Genomic DNA, 20,000 nt, shown 5'->3' with positions numbered 1-20,000 from the left:
TATCGTACCTCAAATGACCAAAACATTTCCCCCTTCCAAACTCAATCGTAAAATCTCAGTCGTCAAAAGCCGAGAAGTTCTGTCGCGTTTGTGTGGCACTCATTGTTCCTCTTTCATGGGTGAATCATACATGGAGATATTGTGTGGCGTTTGGCCTCAGACCGAATCGTTTTCCCCCCAGAGCCAGGGAAAGCCTGCATCTGTGAGGATTGGGTTGGGATTTTCATTTTCTTGAAACACCTTCTGTTCTGTTCTGCATGGTCCCACCAGGGAACACAGGTCTGATATTTTTAGAGGGCATGTTCCGAGAGCCTTCGTCGCCAAGAGGGAAGGACAATGGAGGGTGTGATGTTACATCAATACTTGGCGCGGATGGAGGGAAAGGAAAAATCCTGGGTGGCCTTGATGAGTTCTGGACCGCCTCCCCTGGAGGAATTTCACACTCTTTAAGAGCACCCCACAGACGGAGAAGGACTTAAAATGGCTGCCCCTCGCAAACTCACAAACACCCACGCACACACACACAGGACAGGCTCATTGCCAAACACTGCCACACGTTAGTGAGCTTCCCTCGGCGTCCTGAGGCGGTGTTAACTGTGTACCAGACAGAAGGGAGGCCTGCTCCCGATGTTCCCTCCAGAGTTTGTCGAGAAGCACTGGCAGAGCATGGGTCTCAAAATGGCTGCCGGTACAGGTCCAAGCTCACTCCCCACAAAGCTCTGGGAGCTGGAACAGTGGGGCATGATTGTTTAATTGCGAGTATGGCTTTGTAATCAGTCTTATTGTATTGAAGTGGGAGAGTCACAGCGGGGGGAAGAAAGGACTGCAGGCCAGGCTGCCTAATCAGAAGACAACGGTGTCATTTCTGCTCTCTGATGTAGATATAGATAAATGAGTGCAGTCCTTGTTTTGTTCGAGGGTTGCAGTGTAGTATGGACCTCCTAGCCCCCCGTCAGTCTCTGTGGCCGTGTAGCCGGGTTCGGTCTCCTGCTCCACAGTAGAGTCTGGCCCACCCCTGTTTCTGTGCTCCACAGTAGAGTCTGGCCCACCCCTGTCTCTGTGCTCCACAGTAGAGTCTGGCCCACCCCTGTCTCTGTGCTCCACAGTAGAGTCTGGCCCACCCCTGTCTCTGTGCTCCACAGTAGAGTCTGGCCCACCCCTGTCTCTGTGCTCCACAGTAGAGTCTGGCCCACCCCTGGCACTGCTACAGCACAAAGCCAACAAGAGACAAAACTGCAGATGGATTGAAGAATATTGATGTGTGCGACCCGCGGCTGCCTGCAAGCAAGGCTGAATAATTCAGGAAAGTGTGTCGTGACGACTGCATAACACACACCAATCTCAGCTAGTGTATGTGTGTAGGTTGCCGTGGTACACTTTATTTGCCTGTAGTACCAGTATGTCAGGTCTCACCATCGCCTGTGGTACCAGGATGTCAGGTCTCACCAATGTCTGGATTAACAGTCGGTGCATTTCCTTTTCACAGACCTGGAGTGATGCAATTCAGCATTCTCAAGTGGAATTTCTTTCTTTTTTTTTATACCAAGCTCAAATCATAGATTTATTACTAACTCATATTCCCATCACGCTTGTTTCATATATTGTAGTTTTGCTTGAGTGAAGAAGGGCAAACACAACTTAAGACCATTTCTCATAACAGACGTACGTGTGTGTGCGTGTGTGTACATGTGCATGTGTGTGTACTATGTGTGTACTCACAACCAACAGTGTTATAGCGGAAGTGGCTGAGTTACAGTTGTCTGAATTGCGCCTGCATTTTTATTACAGCTTTTATTATTGTTTTTATTAAAACCTGAGTCTAGAGATCCGTTTTATTGTCATCCAGAGGTGTCCAGCCAGCACCTCAATGTGTGGGTCTCACCCTTGACTGTTTTCGTGCTGTCATTTCCTGTGTGTATGTGTGTATGTGTGGGCAGATTCAGAGTGCGCCCTCGAGAGGGCGACGGAAGATGGCGAGCCCCGGCGTCTGAGGAAGAGGCTTCTGTCTCCCGAGGAAGGGGAGGAGGGGGAGGAGGACGACGACGAGCCCGCGCTGCACAGCTGCGACAGCTGCCGGCAGGTGTTTGAGTCGCTGAGCGATCTCACCGAACACAAGATTAATCAATGCCAGCTGACAGGTAAACAACGCTCGGCCCACCTCAGTGTGTTTCCCCCCTCCGCTCTGCCACTCTCCGCTCCTCTCTGCTCGGTCCTGCCCGTCTCTCCACGCCCCCTCTGCCAGACACACCTCGCCCTGTGCGGGGTGCAGCGCACCAAGGGCCCCGCCATGCTGCACGACCAACCACCTAGGAGTACTCCCAGTGTGGAATGAACACACACAAACATACACAAATACATTCTAAGTAAATGTGTTCTGAGGTAAAATGGCTCTGAAACAAATGAACATATATATATATATGTACTGTATACTGAATATATACACGCACTCATGTTTGGACACTACAATGTACTGAAGCCCATCGCCACGCAAAAGCTAGCTAGCTTCTGGGGCTAACCCCAAGTCAATGTCCTTGAGGTCCCACAATATCCCCACTCTGAGTGGATCCCAGCGGTTCTCCCCCATGCAGCAGGCTAGGCATCCTGCAGACTGCCTACTGGGCCTCGTGAGAGAAGGGTGCCAATGGCAGACGGTGTCATTGGCCCGCTGATGGATGAGCATGGCTATAAATACTGTGACAAGGTGCTGGGGAGAACTAATGATGTGAGCGTAGGACTTCCATGGGCTTCTCGTGGTCCTTCTGTTCTCCTTTATGCAAAACTCCATGTCCTGTCAGGTACCCCACCAAGAAAAGCCCACCCTGACACACATTTCCTGTCACCTGGCGAAGGACACCTTTTTTTAATCTCTCTTCGACGCCACAAAACATGATTTCAAATGAAGACTGTTGTTCAAGTTTGTAAAGTTGGGGTTTTCTTTCGGTTCGGGCTTAACAGCAATTGTGAAATTGCACAGCCCAATAAGGCACTATAGATCCTCCTTTGTTTACATTCAAGTGTAGTTGGATTTCAGACAGTATTTTGTAACCCACAGCCAGCCAACCACAAATTATGGGGAAGGAATGATTCTGAGTGCTCTCACATTTCCAAACAAGCAGGAAGATATCCCACATGAGTATTACAAAGGTTTTCCATGAACTGAAAGCCAGTCTCACTACATGTACTGTAGTACAGTATGTGTGTGTGCAGTACAGTACGTGTGTGTAGTACAGTATGTGTGTGTGTGCTCAAGTGTGTGGCAACATGTGTGTCTTCACACGCTTGTTCATTTCCATGGCAATATTCTTTTCTGGAAGGTGTGAATTCCAATGTATTGTTTACTTACTGTGAGCTGTTCTCCAACAAAAGCATTACTGGGTCTGAACAGAATGTAGTGAAGCTCTCAGCAACCTCCTTTCAATACACGCAGCAATCCATCAAGCCAATATTGATCCTATTTGGCATACAGTACATATGGAATCCGGACACAAAGACCATTATTAAAGGTAGAGCAGGTAGAGTGTCAGTGAACCCTGCGGTATGTCTGACGGCCTTACTGTATAGCCAATTATTCAAATTCAACTCCTTTTTATAATTTGATGGGGTAGGAGGTAAATGGCTCCACCATTCACAGCTTCAAAGAGTTTGGGAGCGAAACAATAGCATGTTTCGAGGAGGGGGACAGGTATTTTTGATGTGGAACGTGATCACCGTGTGGTCATGACAAAGTCTGCCATATCTTTTTTTTCTTTCTATAATTAAGCAAGCCCTTTATTAATGTCAATCTCACGGACAAATAACTCTTAATTGCTCCAATGCTAAAAAACACAGTTAGGAGGGGAACCCCTGTGGAAACCAAACAAAAGAATCTAATTGCCATTAGGGCATTGTAACTGTGCAAAACCACTCTATTAGTATTCCAACACAGTGGGGAAAAAGAAACTTCTAGATGGCATACTAAGTACTGTTTTTTCTTCTTCTGGAATTTGTGGAGGAGATTTCCTATGTGGCATTTACGTTGACATCCATGACCAATTAATCTGCCATACATCAAATGACTGCTCACAGATGGATCCCTTTATTAAAACCCTTTTCTAATCAAAGCCCGGCACCTGCTAAACTCCCCATTTTCTACATGCTTTTCTGACGTTTTATTTTTAGTAAACAAATTCTAAGCCTGACTGGAACCAATCATTGAACCATCATTTTGAGATTTTGTTAGCATTTTTGGACAAAACGGAACCCTGTTTTGTGTGTGTTTGGTTTTCATGAATGTATTTATTTATTTGGCTGTAAAAGGCCAAATTTACTGCTATGAACACATGTACATACACAAACACACCCACTTGTGTGCAACAATCACAGCAATCTTGTTCAACCCCTGGTCTCCCTATCCAGGGTTACCGAACCCGACAACACCCTGTACAGTACGCAGGCTGAAGAAGCTCCCTCACAGACTCCTGCAGCAAGGAGACCACGCCCGATGGACAGAGACACAGAGAGAGATGTAACATGTCACCCCGATCAATGGCCGCCATTGTCTCCCCTCCCGTCTGGTGGAGGTATAACACCTTTCCGTGCACTTAAGCCGTGACCACTGCAGTGCGCTAAGGGAGCCCAGGGGTATGGATTGCCTCGTGTCCCCGATGCGATCGGTGCTATCGATCGCACTAATGCTGGACTGCGGAGGAAGGCGAGAGCCGCGAGACGGGGAGGGAGAGAGAGAGAGAGAGTGCTGCAGGAATGTTTCCCTAGGGGAGACTCCTCCGTCTTGGGCTGGGGCAGGGCTTCAGGAATGCTCCCCTGGAGATTCAGTCGAAGAGGCTGGGGCAGGGCTGGAAGAATGCTCCTCCGGAGACTCAGGGAGCTAGCGGAGGACTGGAGCTCGGGGCAGGGCTGGAGGAATGCTCCCCCAGAGCGCCCCGCTAACTCTAGGGCAGTGGTGGAGGGGCTCCGGGGCAGGGGGAGGCGGTGCGTCGCTCCCCCCGGTCACCCCCCTCCGGCTCCAGGATGGCTGGGGATCAGGTTTCTGTGCAGGGATCCAGCATCCTGCCGTCAGGGCTTTAGGCTGCCCAGGGGAGGAGACAGGAGGCGCTTCCACACTGAAGGCCTCTCGGAAAAGGAGAAAAAAAAACAACTTCACAAATGCTTTGTGTCTCTCTCTCTGTTGTGCTGTCTTCTCGTCGGCCTCCCAATGTCTGGCAGTAGAGACAGTGCGTCCTCTGTGGCTCTCCTTTTCTAAGTGCTGAGCACATATTCATATTCAAGTTATGAAATTCATATGGTGTCCAAGAGAATGGGTTCCTGAGAGACAATACGAGTCTCATGAAATCCCCTTTGTCGTAGCTCGTACTCCCTCCTACCCAGATCCCCCCTGCCCTACCAGGCCCAACTGTAAATAAATGGGGCGACGCAGGCACTGAGTTGAATTCTTTGAGGCAGTGTTTCCACAAAGCCTCACGATGTTGGTTTCCTCCTCCTCCCGTTTGCCTTGGGAAGGTGTTGTGAATAGCCCAGCGCACACACACTCAGGGCTGTCGGCCCAGTGGCCATCCTTTCATTACGTGGGCCCTGGCTCCCTGGAGCAACACCTTTTCTTGTGTCCTTCACTTGAGAAGGGGCACGGTCGCTCCCCCTTCCCTTGAGACAGGGCTTCGCGGCCCTGCTATTTTAACCCTCTGCGAGATGACCTTTTTAATAAGTGTCTTTCTCTGTTTTTCCTGCCGGCCAGTGTGTGCGGGCAAACAGAGCATGTCTTCTGCTTCCCTCAGATAAAGAAATCAATCAGAGAGGGTGCCACAGAGAGAGAACTGGGCCACATATGGATTTATATTATGTAGATTTTGCCTCTACTCCTTGCCTGTGGAGATTTGGAAATGCGTTCGGCTCCAATAAAGTACATTTTAGATTTATGAGAAAAATACAAATGAGATACTGCACATTAATGTGCGATGGAAGACGAAGAAGAAAAAATACAATAAGATCCAGGCGATTCTGCCGAGATAATTTGATGGAGAAGATATAGACAAGTTGTTCTCTCCTCAAATTAAGGTCCAAATCTGTTTACTTTCCCCTCAGTTGATCGGCACTTTGCTTAACAAACTGAACCAGTTCTCCTCGTTCTAGCCTGTCTTCAGCAACATGTTTGTTCGAAGTGTGTAAATGTCATCTCCCGTCAAGTCTTTTGGGTTAGCTTCATGGAAATGTTCAGTAACGGACCACAACTTTGAACCTCCTGGCAGCCCATGTCTTGTAGTAACTCTTTCCAAAGCCTCTCATTGGCTGAACAGTCTCTTCTATTCTCCCCCAGCTAACTTTGCCTATTGATCCAACAGCTGCTTTGCGGCTGCCAAGAAGAATGTGCCGAACTGCAAAGACTCTGGTTTGCTGCTGAAGCCTGAGAGCGTGAGAGGGATGGGGGGGCTAAAGGGAACAGACCCGATTAATCCAACCCCGAGTCGCTGCCGTGCATCAGATATGCCGCTGCATTTTTGCCTCGGTGGCTCGCGACATCGCCGTACAAAGAGCGCCACACCGATGACAAGGCTTAGAAAGTGAGGGAGGGGGGTTGGGGGGTCAGGGGAGCACAGCGTTCCAGCACCGGGCATGCAAAACTAGCTCTCAGAAACGCGCTGGCGCACCGTGCGCGGCAGTCGGTTGGGCTCCTTGGTAACGCCGGAGCAGCGCCCCACGCGTTCCTTTTCGCCGTGTGACGGTGCCGTTACCGTTAAGGAGCGTTGTTAGGAATTCAAAGCGCATGCCCTCTTGAGGACGCCCTCTTCCTCTCTCCCCCCTGTGCTTCGGGAACCGCACGCATTATGCACCATATAAAGTATTTATTGGTCTTTGTCAGAGAAGCACTGCAGTTTTTGCGCAGGAAGACAATCAAAATAATAATAGGTGGGGGGACGTCTGGTTTGTTTGCGTCGGTATTTGTGTGAGAGGTAGACATAGCAACTGACTGACCAGCCCTGAATCACACTGCCCCTTATTTGGGTCATCAAATCTTCCCTTCTCTCTCTCTCATCCTGTTCTCTCTCTATCTCTATCTCTCTCTCTCTTTCTCTCTCTCTCTCTCTCTCTCTCTCTCTCTCTCTCTCTCTTTCTCTCTCTCTCTCTCCCTCTCCCTCTGTGTTCCTGCTTCCCCTGTTTCTCTCTCCCGCACAAACACACAATCACAAACACACCTGCGTGCTCGGGCGTTCGGTCGTGGACATAATTCATGGCCCGAGGGGTTAAATAGCATGCTGTGACTAAAGCATTCACATGACCTCTTTCTTAGGTAGACAACAAGGGGAGGGGGAGGACAGATGATTCCATGGAGGCCATACAGAACTTCCGGAACCATTTATTGGATGACGTCTTCCTTATTGGCTATGGCGGTACCTGGCACTGTGTCATCCTGTGCTCTGTTGTGATGTGTTCCCTCTCAGATGGTGGTTCTCTTGTCAAGGCTATCAGTGCCGTGACAAAGGCACGGTCATGGTTGTCTCTTCTACTCCCCCCCTTTTTCTTTTTATTTACATGCATCGATCTGCCTTCCGTCTGTCTACCTTCTCTCTCTCTTTTTATCACCTTGCTCTCTCTCTCTCTCTCTCTCTCTTTCTCTCTCTCTCTCTCCCTCACCCTCTCTGTTTCTCTCTCCCTCCTTGTATCTCTATAGCTCTGCCTGTTCTTTGTTCACTCACTCCCTCTCTCTGAGCCAGAGTCTTTCTCGGCGGCGCAGGCAGAAGAATGGCACATTAAATCTTAATAGGACTGCGTCTGGCCGTGTTGAATTGCAGAGCGTGTTAAGCCGTCGCTTTCCTCCCCCTTGGCACGCGCTCGTGGAAGTGGAAAACAATTGAATAAAAGAAAGCGCTCCCTCGCACTGTAGCGCGAGCGACTTTGGCTTCTAGGCTCCCGCCATGGAGACGACTGACTTTGCCTCCGACACGAGACGCCGCTGACGCGCACGACTTCGAGCCGATACAAAGAAACGTTGTTCCACAAAAAGGCCATTATCCTTCCTAGTTCCTCTGCATGCAGAGCAGGTAGGCTCAGGGCAGGGCCACCCACATTGAAACCTCGACCGTCTCGACAGACACGAGCAAAAAAAAAAGAAAACATAAAAAAAAACTCACCAGTTGAGCCTGCGGTGTTGGTTCCGGTTGTTGTATTCAGGGCCAGTCGGAGGCAGGGGGTGTTGGAGGCGGGGTTGGCAGAGGGCTGCATTGTGGAGCCCGTCATAGGTGGTAATTACCCCGTGATGAGCTGACTGGTGGTGTGTCCAGCGGCCGTGGCTGCTGGGTGGGGCTGTGGGCGGCTGATAAGGCCAGCAGTGGGCTTATCTCTCGATAGGACAGGCACCAGACCTGCCAGGCACATCCACCCGCAGCACAGACCCAGCTCTTTTTTATTAACGACATCATTAATGCCAGACAGGTTGCATGCGCTGACAGGGGAAGAGAGGAAGAAACGCAGGGAAAAAACAAATATACAAGACTCGATCCCTGCTCGGCCTGCTCACGACGTGTTTTGAAAGTGAGAAGGTGGTGGAGATGTTTACAGGTAGGCAGGCTATATGGAAGGGCAGGGCGTGCGAGCTTGGATCTTACCTCTGGGCCCCTCAGAGCCTCGTTCTCCTCAGGGCCCCGGGAATTCAAATGATTTTCTTTTTTCCTCTCTCAAACGTGTGACTGCGCACCAGAATAATGATGAAGCAGATACAGAGAAACACCACTAGCACCAAGCACGAGGCAAAAAGGAATCTTGAAAACTTTATGAACAGTGGGACCTCTTTTATGCTCTGAGTAATTTCATTTTTTCGGCCTTTCCAGATGCTACCATAGTCCACCATATTTCTCCGTTTTTTTAAGTGTGTGTGTGTGTGTGTGTGTGGGTGTGGATGTGGGTGTGCTTCCTTGCTTGGAATTAATACGGATGCAAAAAGTTCCGATCCAGTCTCAATCGTATTACTAATTTGCCAGGAGTTAGGTTCTGACTCAAATCATTTCACCTCACTTTAAGATAATCTCTATGAACAAATGACACTTGTTTGTACCAATCATGTTTCTTTTGAGCAGAAAGCAGCCTAACCGGTGTCAAGTCTACCGGTGACAAATGAGTGTTCGCTCACTCCGGTTTGAATTAGTAAACAATCAGGTGAAGTGTGAAACATGAATAAACACTTGACGTGTAATTAACACTTTGTATTAGCATACCAAATGCCAAGAGTGCCCCAATGTCTGTAAGGAGTCTGCAGTACTACCGAGCAGGGAGTTTACCACACTGAACACGACGCCCAACCCCGACAGAGTCTTGTATCGGCTTCTGGACCTCCTTAATACTTACTAATGAAAAGGTCACAACATTTCTGCCTACGTCTGCATGGAAATGTACTGCACATTGATCCCCGACGGGCTTTTTCCTGAGACGGACTCTTGCCAAACTGGCCGGTGGTGTGGAGGGTGGAGGCGGCAGAGGAGGAGGGTGGTGGAAAGAGTGACCGGTCCGACAGGTTTATGCATCCCCCCGGGCGGTTCTCGGTGGAACGGACCCACAGGAAGGAGCGGAGCCAGCTGCGTGACGGCATCCTGCTGGCCGGAGGTTCTGGGGCTCCTCTATCACCGTCGCACTGTTCCTCCCCCCCGACCGCCAGCCCTCCCTGGGGTTGTTGTTGTTGGCCGCGGGGCATTTTCGGGGTGGGTGGGTGGGTGGGTGGGGGGGTGGGGGACTGTGGGCTGCTCGGTGAATAGCCAGTCTCCAGGATATGGGGATCTCACCCACCCACCCACCCACTTTCTCAAATATCACATGAAGTAACACATTTGTTCCTCGGCGCTAATTGCCTTCTTTCGAGCTGGAAGGTGGGTTCATAAATTTGGGTTTATGGGCAGGATGGGTGTCGTTTCAGGTCTCTGAGGGTACCAGCTGGATTATGCTTTGGCGTGGCGTACACTGTGCATGTCTGTGTGTGTGTGTGTATGTGTGGGTGTATCTTACATCAAGTTCTGGTGCGAAGTTAAACCCAGTGTGTCAGCTTGTATGAGCTGTATTCTTAAGAGCAGTGGACCGTGGTAGGGTGCACTTCTGCTGAGAATGGAAAGGTCATCTAATCTATTCCACCTCAAACCTGCCCGCTTGATCGATCATCTAGGAGGCGTCAATCGATTTGATCAGAGTCTCTCCTAAGAGATAGGAGCCCAGAGAGAGACAGGAATTCAGTGGAGGCTCTGCTGAGAGAGCCAGCTTTAGACGTGACCAAGCGATAAACCCCGGCATTAAACTCCCTGATTAAATAGTAACTTCACCATCTGGGCTTTCTTTGCCCTCAACAAGTCAGTGTTTTAAAAGAGAGAAAAGGCTCACCTGTGGATAGACACACACCCCGTCACCCTTTGTATTTAAATTTGATTCTTTCTCTGTTCACTGCGTGGATACTCAAAATGAATCCAATTATGTCAGTCAGGAGGGGTTGGCTTGTAGTAAACATAGAAGCAATCTCTATGTTAAGAATTGTGTGTGTGTGTGTGTGTGTGTCAAAGAATGAGGCATTCTGTACATCCTCTGCATGCTTTGTTGAACATACCCCACAAACAGAGTAAACACGCCCAACCAACGTGTGATTGGATTTTAATCCGATTGCCTTATTATTCCGGTCTCCCATTGGCCGTTCATTACTCTCGCTTGGAGCCTGTGTGGGCGGCGTTTGGCCAATCGGTGGCAGGACCATATTCCGGGGAGCGTGCCTCCGTTTGCATGCCTTAAACCCTGTGAGCCCTCTCTCTCCCCGGGCCCGCCAACGGAATACCTAATTCCAAAGTAAACTGATTGCTCTCTCCAACAAGATTACACCATGATGATGTTAGCCAAATGAGACTGCCATTCAGATGATACCAGGGTGGGCATGGATGCTTACTCCAAGATGGCTGATCAGCATGTTAAGAGAAACGAGGGAGGGATAGAGGGGAAAACTTTTTTTTTTTGAGAGAGAGAGAAAGCGAGGAAGAGAGAGATCGAAAGTGTGTTTTAAAAAGTTGTCCGCGCGGGGGTAAGCAGAAATGTAATTTGCTTTTCACCTCAGGCGACTGGGCTCTGAGGCCAGTAAATATGCATACGGGCCAAGTCTGGCCATCAATATGCAGACCCCGGATGCTTACTAATCTCCACTGCAGAGGTAGATGGGGATACGCGTTCAGGATCAACACCCGCAACGTAACAAGAACATCTTTCGATCAGCCCAGATTAGGGCTCGTAGCGGACATGAGCCCACACAGCACCTGGGCAGCATTCGAGTTCACGGGCGTTTTGGAAATGTTGCCCGCTCTCACAAAGTCCAATGTCCCAACTTATTGTGCTTCGCAGCCTTTTCCTGTTGTCGGGCAGTGGGGAACGCAACTCGAATCTCTCAGTAAACTTACTACAAGTTGGCTGTAACCTTCTTTTCAACTCCACCGTAGTCCATCCGTGGTGGAGAGCTCTTCATCAGATAGGGCCTGCCTTGCGAGAGCCCAGTAGTTTACGAGCCCATTGTCATTCCCTCTCCGTAATCCGGGATGAAACAACCTGAGGGACAGGAGCCAGGCCCGAGTCATTAGGTGTGTGCGTGGCTTACCCAGACAGCCAGATAAACCAGATGCCTCGGGATGGCCAGGGGTCATCTCTCTGTGAGAGCTTGCTGTTGATGTCCTTGGCTATCCCTCCCTCCTTCTCTCCCTTCCTCCCTCCCTCCCTCCCTCCCTTCCTTCCTTCCTTCCTCCCTCCCTCCCTCCCTCTCTCTCTCTCTCTCTCTCTCTCTCTCTCTCTCTCTCTCTCTCTCTGCCTCCCTCAATCCTGCTCTGCCTCTATGTCCTCCCTTTCTTTTCCCGCCTCTCATCCTCTCTCCATCCCTCTTCCTCCCTCCATTTTTCTTTCTCTCTATATCATCCCCCTTCCTCTCCCTCCCTCTTCCTTCTCTCCATATTTCCCTCTGCCTTGTGCAGTGCCATACAGTCATCACACACACACACACACACACACACACACAGTGGTCTGTGTCTGTGCCTAGTATTGAAGAACCTGTCAACAAAAGAGAAGCAGGGAGACAGGGGACTTGTCTGTGGCCCTAGTATGAATGCCTGAGGGCCTGCTACGTGTGGAGGGTAGTTAGTCTTAGACAACACACCTCACTCTGCAGGTAAACCCTTGCTCTTTATTGTAGAGTTGGGATCTGTTTTTTATCTCTGCCTATGGGGAGGTACATGTGATAAAAAAAATTAAATAAAAGGTTTCACGCAAAAAGTTTGTAAAGTTTTTGAAATTCGAACCCTGTTGAAGACATGCTCACCATTGTCTATTCGGCTGCTTTTGTGCTGAGGGCTCAGAGACGGAGTGTAAGCTAGCAGTTAGCTGTGCCCTCTGCAGATGGTTCCATACAGCTTGAGGATGTTTACCTGGCAGTCTGCCCAGTGTATCTGGCCCCATGTAGACGCAAGGCCTGTCGGGGAACTGTGTGTGTGTAATATGTGTGTGTGTGTAATGTGTGTGTTAGTACGCAGACGTGCAATGGAGATCATTAGGAGAGGAAGGGTCAGAGATCATTCACTATCTCGCCTGGAAAAGATCTATCTGCTACATTGATATATAGAGAGGGAAGGGGGATGACTGGGGAATGGACTCTCCATCCATCTCTCCGGCAATCCGTCTTGGCTTCCATCCCTCCATCCAGTTCATTTACTCATCCGACCATTTATCCATCTTTGCCGGTGGCTGGTGTCTTTGTGGCCCTGGTAATCTGGGGCAATTTCCTCTGCAATCTATTTCTCCAGCCGAGTTGGTCAAGCAGCATCGTGCCTCTCAAGGTGGAAGCGCTCAACTAAGCAATCCCCCCCCCTCCACCCCCCTGGACCCCCCCCCTACCTGATACAATCCCACCCTCCGCTTATTTGTTCTGAAACCTCCCTCGCACTGGCCTGACGTCTCCCTCGTCTACGCTCTCTTTCTCTCTCCCTCTCTTTTTCTCTCGGTCTCCGTCTCTCCCTGTCTGTCTCTGTTTCCCCGCATCCCTGTGCAGGTTACCTTTCACTGGCTTTTGTTTACCTTTCATCCCCTGTCCCATTGTCCCATATTGCTTCGACCATTTTAGCATTTCAACCACTCTCCCTTTCTGGATCTCCATCTTTTCTCTCCCTTCTGTTTTCCCTCTGCTCTACTCTCTCTCTGTTGCGTCCCTCCTGTCTCTCCACCTCCTCCCCCGATTCCTGCCCTCTCTTCCCCTCGCTCAGTCTCCCACTGCCCTCTGCCTCCTCTTTCTGTTCCTCTCTCGCCACACCTCCATACTCCCCTCCCTCCCTCCCTCCGTCCCTCCGTCCCTCCGTCCCTCCGTCCCTCCGTCCCTCCGTCCCTCCGTCCCTCCGTCCCTCCGTCCCTCCCTCCCTCCCTCCCTCCCTCCCTCCCTCCCTCCCTCCCTCCCTCCCTCCCTCCCTCCCTCCCTCCCTCCCTCCCTCCCTCCCTCCCTCCCTCCCTCCCTCCCTCCCTGCCTGTCTCTCTCTGCCTGTCTCTCTCTCTCTCTCTCTCTCTCTCTCTCTCTCTCTCTCTCTGTCTGTGTCTATCCATCCCCATTCCCTCCCTCCCTCCCTTCATCCGAGGCCCTGCCTCCTCTGTATTCCTCTCCTGTCTCATACGGAGTGATTTTGCCCAGACACGTCTGGCTCTGGGTAAAGTGCGGTCCCGAGGGAGCCCGCTCCGCAGGCCCCAGGTCGCGGGCACCATGAATACATTATGATCCCCATTTCCATCCCGTTGCCACGGCAGCACTTTCAGAGCCGCAGGGCGATTAAGACGCGCGCCGTCGATATCCTGATAGGAGCCGAAGTTAGAGGCCCGGCGCTGGCCTCCAATCGGTGCCTCCACTGTGGTTCGGCGTTTGCTCCGGAGACAAAGGGGGGGGGGGGGGGCTATGTTTCCATGTGGTTACCTGATGCAGAGTTAAATAACCCCCACCCCAGGCATCCATCCATCCCTCCAATTCCTTCCCTCTTTCATTCATTCCTGCCTGCCACCCCCCCCCCCCCTCCACTTCCCTCTTTTTCCCTCCCTTCACTTCCTGCTCCTCCTCTTCCTCCCCCTCCTCAAACATTCCCTCCCCGGCACCGCAGTTCAGCCAAGGCAGCGTAACACACACTCACACATCACACACTCTCTTCTCTCGTTCGTTCTTTCGGTCTGTTCTCTGATATTCTCCTTCCTTCACAAAGGAAGGAGCTCCCTTACCTTCGTTTGGTTGTTTCCTTTTTTCTTTGGGGGATGATGTATAAAACATGGCGCCTCAGGTGGAGGATGCTGGGTAGGAAGCCATGTCCCTCTAAATGGCCGGCCGTGTGCATGCGCCTAACACTTCACTGAGCAATCTGTCAACATGTCAGCAACACATGTTTTGTAAAAAGCCTCTGGTGGGAGCCAAGGGAAAAAAAGGCTCTCCTGCCAGACCAGAGAGGAAGTGCTTCTTTCTTTTTTTTCCTCCTCACCCCCACCCACCCACCCACTCCCCCTATCCCCTCTATGCAGTGAATTTTTCTATTGCTGGTACCATGTCCCACGGGAACCCCTTCCCACACACACACACATACAAACACACACACACACACACACACACCCTGTCTGCACTTCAGAAATGTGAACTTGAGGGGGGGGGGGGGGTGGTCTTGTGGGAGTTTGCTTGGGGGAAAGACGGGGGGGTTGGCTTTGGAGAGAGTCAGGGATGGGGGGGATGTGGGGGGGGGGGGTTGGGGTAAAGGATGGGGGTGGTGGGGGGTGCTGCTTTTTCAGTACGTCTGAAATTGTGAAGGTATATTGTGGCAGGTCCCCGAGCGGTCCTTTCTAATACCTGAGTTTCTGGCAAGGCTGGAAATTACCGCCGGCTGCCCCCAGGGACGGCTTTATCCACACCAGGAAGGGGAGTACTGCTCAGTGGGGAGCGAGCTTAATGCATGGCTGAAATAAAAGAATTTCTGAGAGACAGGGGGCTGGAAAGCTAGGGTTCTCTCTCTTTCTCTCTCCCTCTCTTCTCCCCAGTTGTATAGTTGACTACTCTCTGCCTTCTCTTGAAGGGTTCTAGTTTAATAAACTTTCAGAGGAGCCTGCTGGAGCAGACAGCTAGACAAATACCCTTGTGTGTTCCCTTTTGTCTGAGATACAGCTTTTTGTTATGTTCTTGCAAATTTGATTTCTCCCTCTGTCCTTCGGTTTCTCTCCTCCTCCGACCCTCCATCTCCCTCTCTGAATTTGACTTTGTATCCCTCTCCATCCCCCTCTCCCTCTCTCTGTTTCCCTCCCTCGCTCTCACATGGACTCATATGCATGCACATACACTTGCGCGCCACACACACACACTCAAATACTATTTCTCTGGAGATTGACTTTATTATTTGGTTTGTCTCCTTTCTCTCTTCTCCCCCCTGCATTCCTTTTGTTTTTCCTGTGTTGGTTTGGTCGTGTGCAAAGATGCTGAGATGCAGATAGCATACAGACAGTCTCCTCAAAGTGGAGAGCTGGTGCAAGCGCACACGTTTAACAGGTCTGACCCTCACGGTGTGTTTTGTTGGAAATGTTTCAAAATGTTTGCGCTGAACTCAGAGCATGCTTTCTGCACATTCACAAGCATTTAATTGATCATCTATGAACGATGTGTATAGTTTCTTTTGGGAAGTTTTTCTCGATTTTGTTTACCACAGCAAATTACATCTCCTCCTCCTCCTCCTCCCTCTATCTGCCCTATTTCATAGTTCTACTAGTCTGCCCTTTTCCCAGACAACCCTTATACACTTATATTTAATGTCCATGGATGATTTATCTCGTCTTTTTCATAACCTCAAAAACAACATAAAAATCCTACTCCATGCACCCCCGGCCCATATCTCTCTTTCTTTCTCTCTTCCTCACTCTTTCTTTTTTCTCTCGCTCCCTCTCTTCCACCCATCTCTTTCTCTGTCTCTATCTCTTCTGTGTTGGTAAATAATTCAACCTTTTCCCTGTAACAAGCCTTGCCCTTAATAGGAGAGCCGTACCTGTAGCAGGGATAAACAAGGCAGTCGGCAGCTCCAGGGAAACACGGGGATTTGGGCTCCACGAGGCCAGAGGAATAAGTCGTTTCCTTCCAAAAGCCAAACAGTAGACTGGCTGACATTAATTAAACCCTATAGGATAAAGGTTATCTGAGGCCCAGCAAAGCGGAGAGCCCATGCGTGCAGGATGCTGTGTTCGCCGAATCCTAATCAAGACCTCTTATTAAGGCACCATGTGCGCGGGCATGTGCGTGTGTGTTGGGGGGGTGGGGGCCGTGCTGCTATGGGATCGAACAGATGAAAGGGTTCGTGGGTCTTTGACCCTCCACCTCTGCTCAGACGGACAGAGTAGGGAGGCCATTCCAGCAAGCATCTGAGCTGAGACCAGCCTCAAGTAACAGCGGTGCAGAGTGCACTATCTTGCACTATCTGTTTTTTTAGGTTTGATTGTAAATGATGACTACTTATATTTTATATTTTATTTTATTCCCCTTAGTATTAGCTAGACCCCCCCCTTAGTATTAGCTAGACTTTGCTCCTTTTGTATAGTTAGTCCACATATTTAAGTTCCAATATTCCTATATGTTTAATGTATGCACCTCCCTGCCAAAGTCAATTCCTTGTTTGGGCAAACATTCATGGCGAATAAAATCCTTCTGATTCTGATTCTGATACCGCTTATTGATTGAGATGTTTCCAAGGCTGCATGTGAAATGTACTTGGGTGAAGTACAGGAGATTCGCAAGAGTCATGTGGTCATGTTTTTCACTGGTATGTATAGGCAGATGTGATGTAGCTACAGCAGTCATTTGGCTTATTAGCGCAACAAAGTTTGCAGTCTACATATTATGTGCTGATTGAATCAGGCTCTGACATCAACGTTGACTGATGTTCTCTGACAGATTGTATGACCTTACACTTAGTTCAAGCCCCTTTAATGCAGTATTATTAAAAAATATCTGGAAATATCACACTGCTGTTGAGATTTACCATTGCAAGGGAAGATAATATTTCACATGCTTACTTCAGACCATTTGAAAACACAAGCAAGTAAAGAAACTCGTTTTCAGAGTGTCTAGGAACTAGACCACCTGCCTTCTGGACACCCAACAGTAGGCGTGGCTTCCCAACAGAGATTTCCTCCCAGGGTGCACCTCTGACTGAGTCACCTGACCCTTTGCCCCTGCAGGTGCCTTAGCTCATGTTTTACAAATTACCCAGGGGGCCACTGGGCCACCTTTGTGCCCCTGCGTTTCCTCCCAGGTATGTGTGCCACTGCACGTGGGAGTCGACTTCCCTTTGCCGACTCCTTGCTCACACAGGCGAATACTTCTAGGTGACGGTCACCTCACTAACCCAGGAAGACTGGGAGACATACTAATTGAAGGAGACAGAAGTAGGCAAAGTGTGGACCTGTCTGCTTCCTGTTTTGGTACCACATTAACTATGGTGGGAAAACCTCTGCATGGATACTGTTACCAGGTGGCGAGGACTCTTTGTGTTTTGTGGACTCAAGCGGTAATATCACTCTAATTTCTACTCAGCACTCTCCCTCTCTCTCTCCTTCTCCTCCCTCTCTATCTTTATCTCTCCTTATCCACGACTCTCTTTATCGGTTTATCTCTTTCTCCCCAAAGACCGTACTCTATTTCTGTTGTTCTCAGTCTCTCTCTTTCTCTTTCTATCTCGCTATCCCTCTGTCTTGCTATCGCTAAGGCCCTAGCTTATTGGTATGCTGTATTTAATTAAAGGTCACATTATTTGTAATCATCTATAACTGGAGCAATGCTAAATACCCGTTGGGGCTCAGGTAGAAACAAATCCCTTGCCATACCGTTGTGTGATATGACTGTTAAAACACACATATAGCTCACCCATTTAAACGTTTCTCCTCTGACGACGCGCAGAGCCCTGATTGACTGATAACGTCTGGTGTCTTCTCATCGGTAATAGCCCTATGAAAAGCCTAATTAGCAGATATAGATGTCGCTGTCAGTGATAACTGATATTGGGGGACTATTTTGTTCATTCCGCAGTATGATGATCCTTGAAATGGGTTCATCATGGTAAGCTGCTTGCCAACGATGGACGTGAGATTAGAGATAATGATGACTGCTGCCAGAGCCAGAAATCCTTCTCCCCCACCGCAAGATTAACTTTTTCATGTAAACAAGAGCAGTGTTAGCATCTATGCTACTTTTGTTTATAACATGGTGCCCACTTTTCAGCACAGTTTAGTGATCTTTGTTCCTCGTGCCCCCTGTGAGTGTTACAGATTTGAGTGGTTATACTTTTTTGATAATGACTCTTGAAGATCTTACTTCTCATATGCCAGTGTTTAATGGGTGATAATTAGGGATGGGGGGAAAAAATCGATTCATTTATGAATCGCAATTCTTGTGTGTGACAATGTTTTAATCGTCACGCTGCCTCCCAAATCGATATTTTGTCTGTAGCCTACTGTTACGTAATTATTCTATTCAAGGCGTAAAAAAACTTGCAATTAATGCAATCTATTCATTCATGATTTCCTTCCCGAAGCGCACATTCACACGTAGTAGCTAGGTAGGAATACAAATGCAAACATCTTGGACAGCAAACATGTCAGAAGTTAGTCCCGAGATTCATGCTTCACCTCAACAGTTTAAATCGCACGTCTGGAAGAACCTGAGCAATGTTGTCTGCAAACTATGCCACGGAAAGATAAAGTATTGTGGTAATACCACTAACATACGACAAACCTGCTAGCAGCAAACAACGAACGCTGGATACATGTCTCAGTAAACTCCCCAGCAGTTCAGAAAATGCTAATCTCCTCACGAATCAATCTCAAATTGTATATGCAAAGACATTATCCTCATAGTGTGGTCGAAAAAACAGGTTTTCGTAACGTGATTTACACTTTAGAGCCGAGGTACACAATACCATCAAGACGTTTCTTTTCTGACACAGCCCTGCCCAGGATCTACAACAAAGTCAAGACAGAGGTTAAGCCATCGTTGACTAAAGCTGAACGAGTTGCTCTGACGTGCGATGCGTGGAAGTCGAGGGCCACAGTAACAGATGAATGGTGAATGGTGTATGTCCACTCCCGTCTTCCAGACTAGGGCTTTTGACGACAGCCACACCGGGGCACACATGTCAGAACTACTTAATAACTCAGCTGAGGAATGGGGCATTACCGAGAAAGAGCCAGCATTAGACACCGACAATGCGTCTAATAGGATCGTCGCCGCAGAGTTGACCGGCTTTCTCCGTTTGAAGTGCTACGCACACACCTTGAACCTGGCCACGCAGCGCGCACTGAGGGTTGCACGGTTACTCGGACGAGTCAGACACGTAGCTGCATATTTCCACAGAAGCGCCACATGCCTTCATGCTTTGAAGAAAAAACTCAAGCTATTGGAGCGCAAACTGATAACCGACTTATCAACGAGATGAAATAGCGCTTATGCCATGTTTGGACGTTTAATAGAGCAGCCGCCTGCGATCACCGCCGTACTGCTCTGCCTTGAGGTCAGAAAGAGCAAAAAGGAGATAACCTTTATAAGAGCAAAAAGGAGATATGTCCGACACCTTCACGGAGTCGGACATATCTCATGCCGAAGAATTGGTCCAAACTCTGAAGCCAGTCGAGGTAGCGACACATGTCATGTCGGATGAGAGCAATCCGACTCTTTCTGTGACAGCCCCTCGATACGCACAGCTTCTGCAAGCCACCCGGGAGAGCACTGGCTGATCTACTCCGAGACACTTTTGGGGATGTCAGAAAGGCACCAGAAAAGTAATTCCTTGACCAAGCAGAAGAGGAGATCAAGAAATACAAAGAAGCTGCTCCTTTACCACTGTCGGGAAACCCCTTGGACTGGTGGAAAGGTCATCACTCAGAGTAGCCTCTCTTGGCCAAGCTGGTGTGTACCAGGCACAAGTGTGTCTGCCGAATGTGGGTTCTCTACTGCAGGGGACGTCGTTACTGCCCAG

At 49.4% G+C, this 20,000-nt stretch overlaps 1 protein-coding gene across 3 annotated transcripts in view; it reads left to right on the top strand.

Annotated features, from left to right (window-relative positions):
- Positions 1-20,000, top strand: part of znf521 (zinc finger protein 521) — a 97,397-nt gene that overhangs the window by 13,088 nt on the left and 64,309 nt on the right. For all 3 annotated transcript variants that reach the window (XM_084707930.1, XM_084707931.1, XM_084707929.1), the window contains exon 3: positions 1,938-2,138. In XM_084707930.1, coding sequence (XP_084564056.1) covers positions 1,938-2,138 — 201 coding nt within the window. The remainder of the gene's footprint in view (positions 1-1,937; positions 2,139-20,000) is intronic.

This window comes from Hypomesus nipponensis, chromosome 10 (genome assembly GCF_054491055.1).
Source record: "Hypomesus nipponensis isolate SF chromosome 10, ASM5449105v1, whole genome shotgun sequence".
In the NCBI taxonomy this organism is placed as follows: Eukaryota; Metazoa; Chordata; class Actinopteri; order Osmeriformes; family Osmeridae; genus Hypomesus; species Hypomesus nipponensis.
The sequence above is the reverse complement of the archived record's forward strand: the minus strand, read 5'-3'. Positions and strand labels throughout refer to the sequence as shown.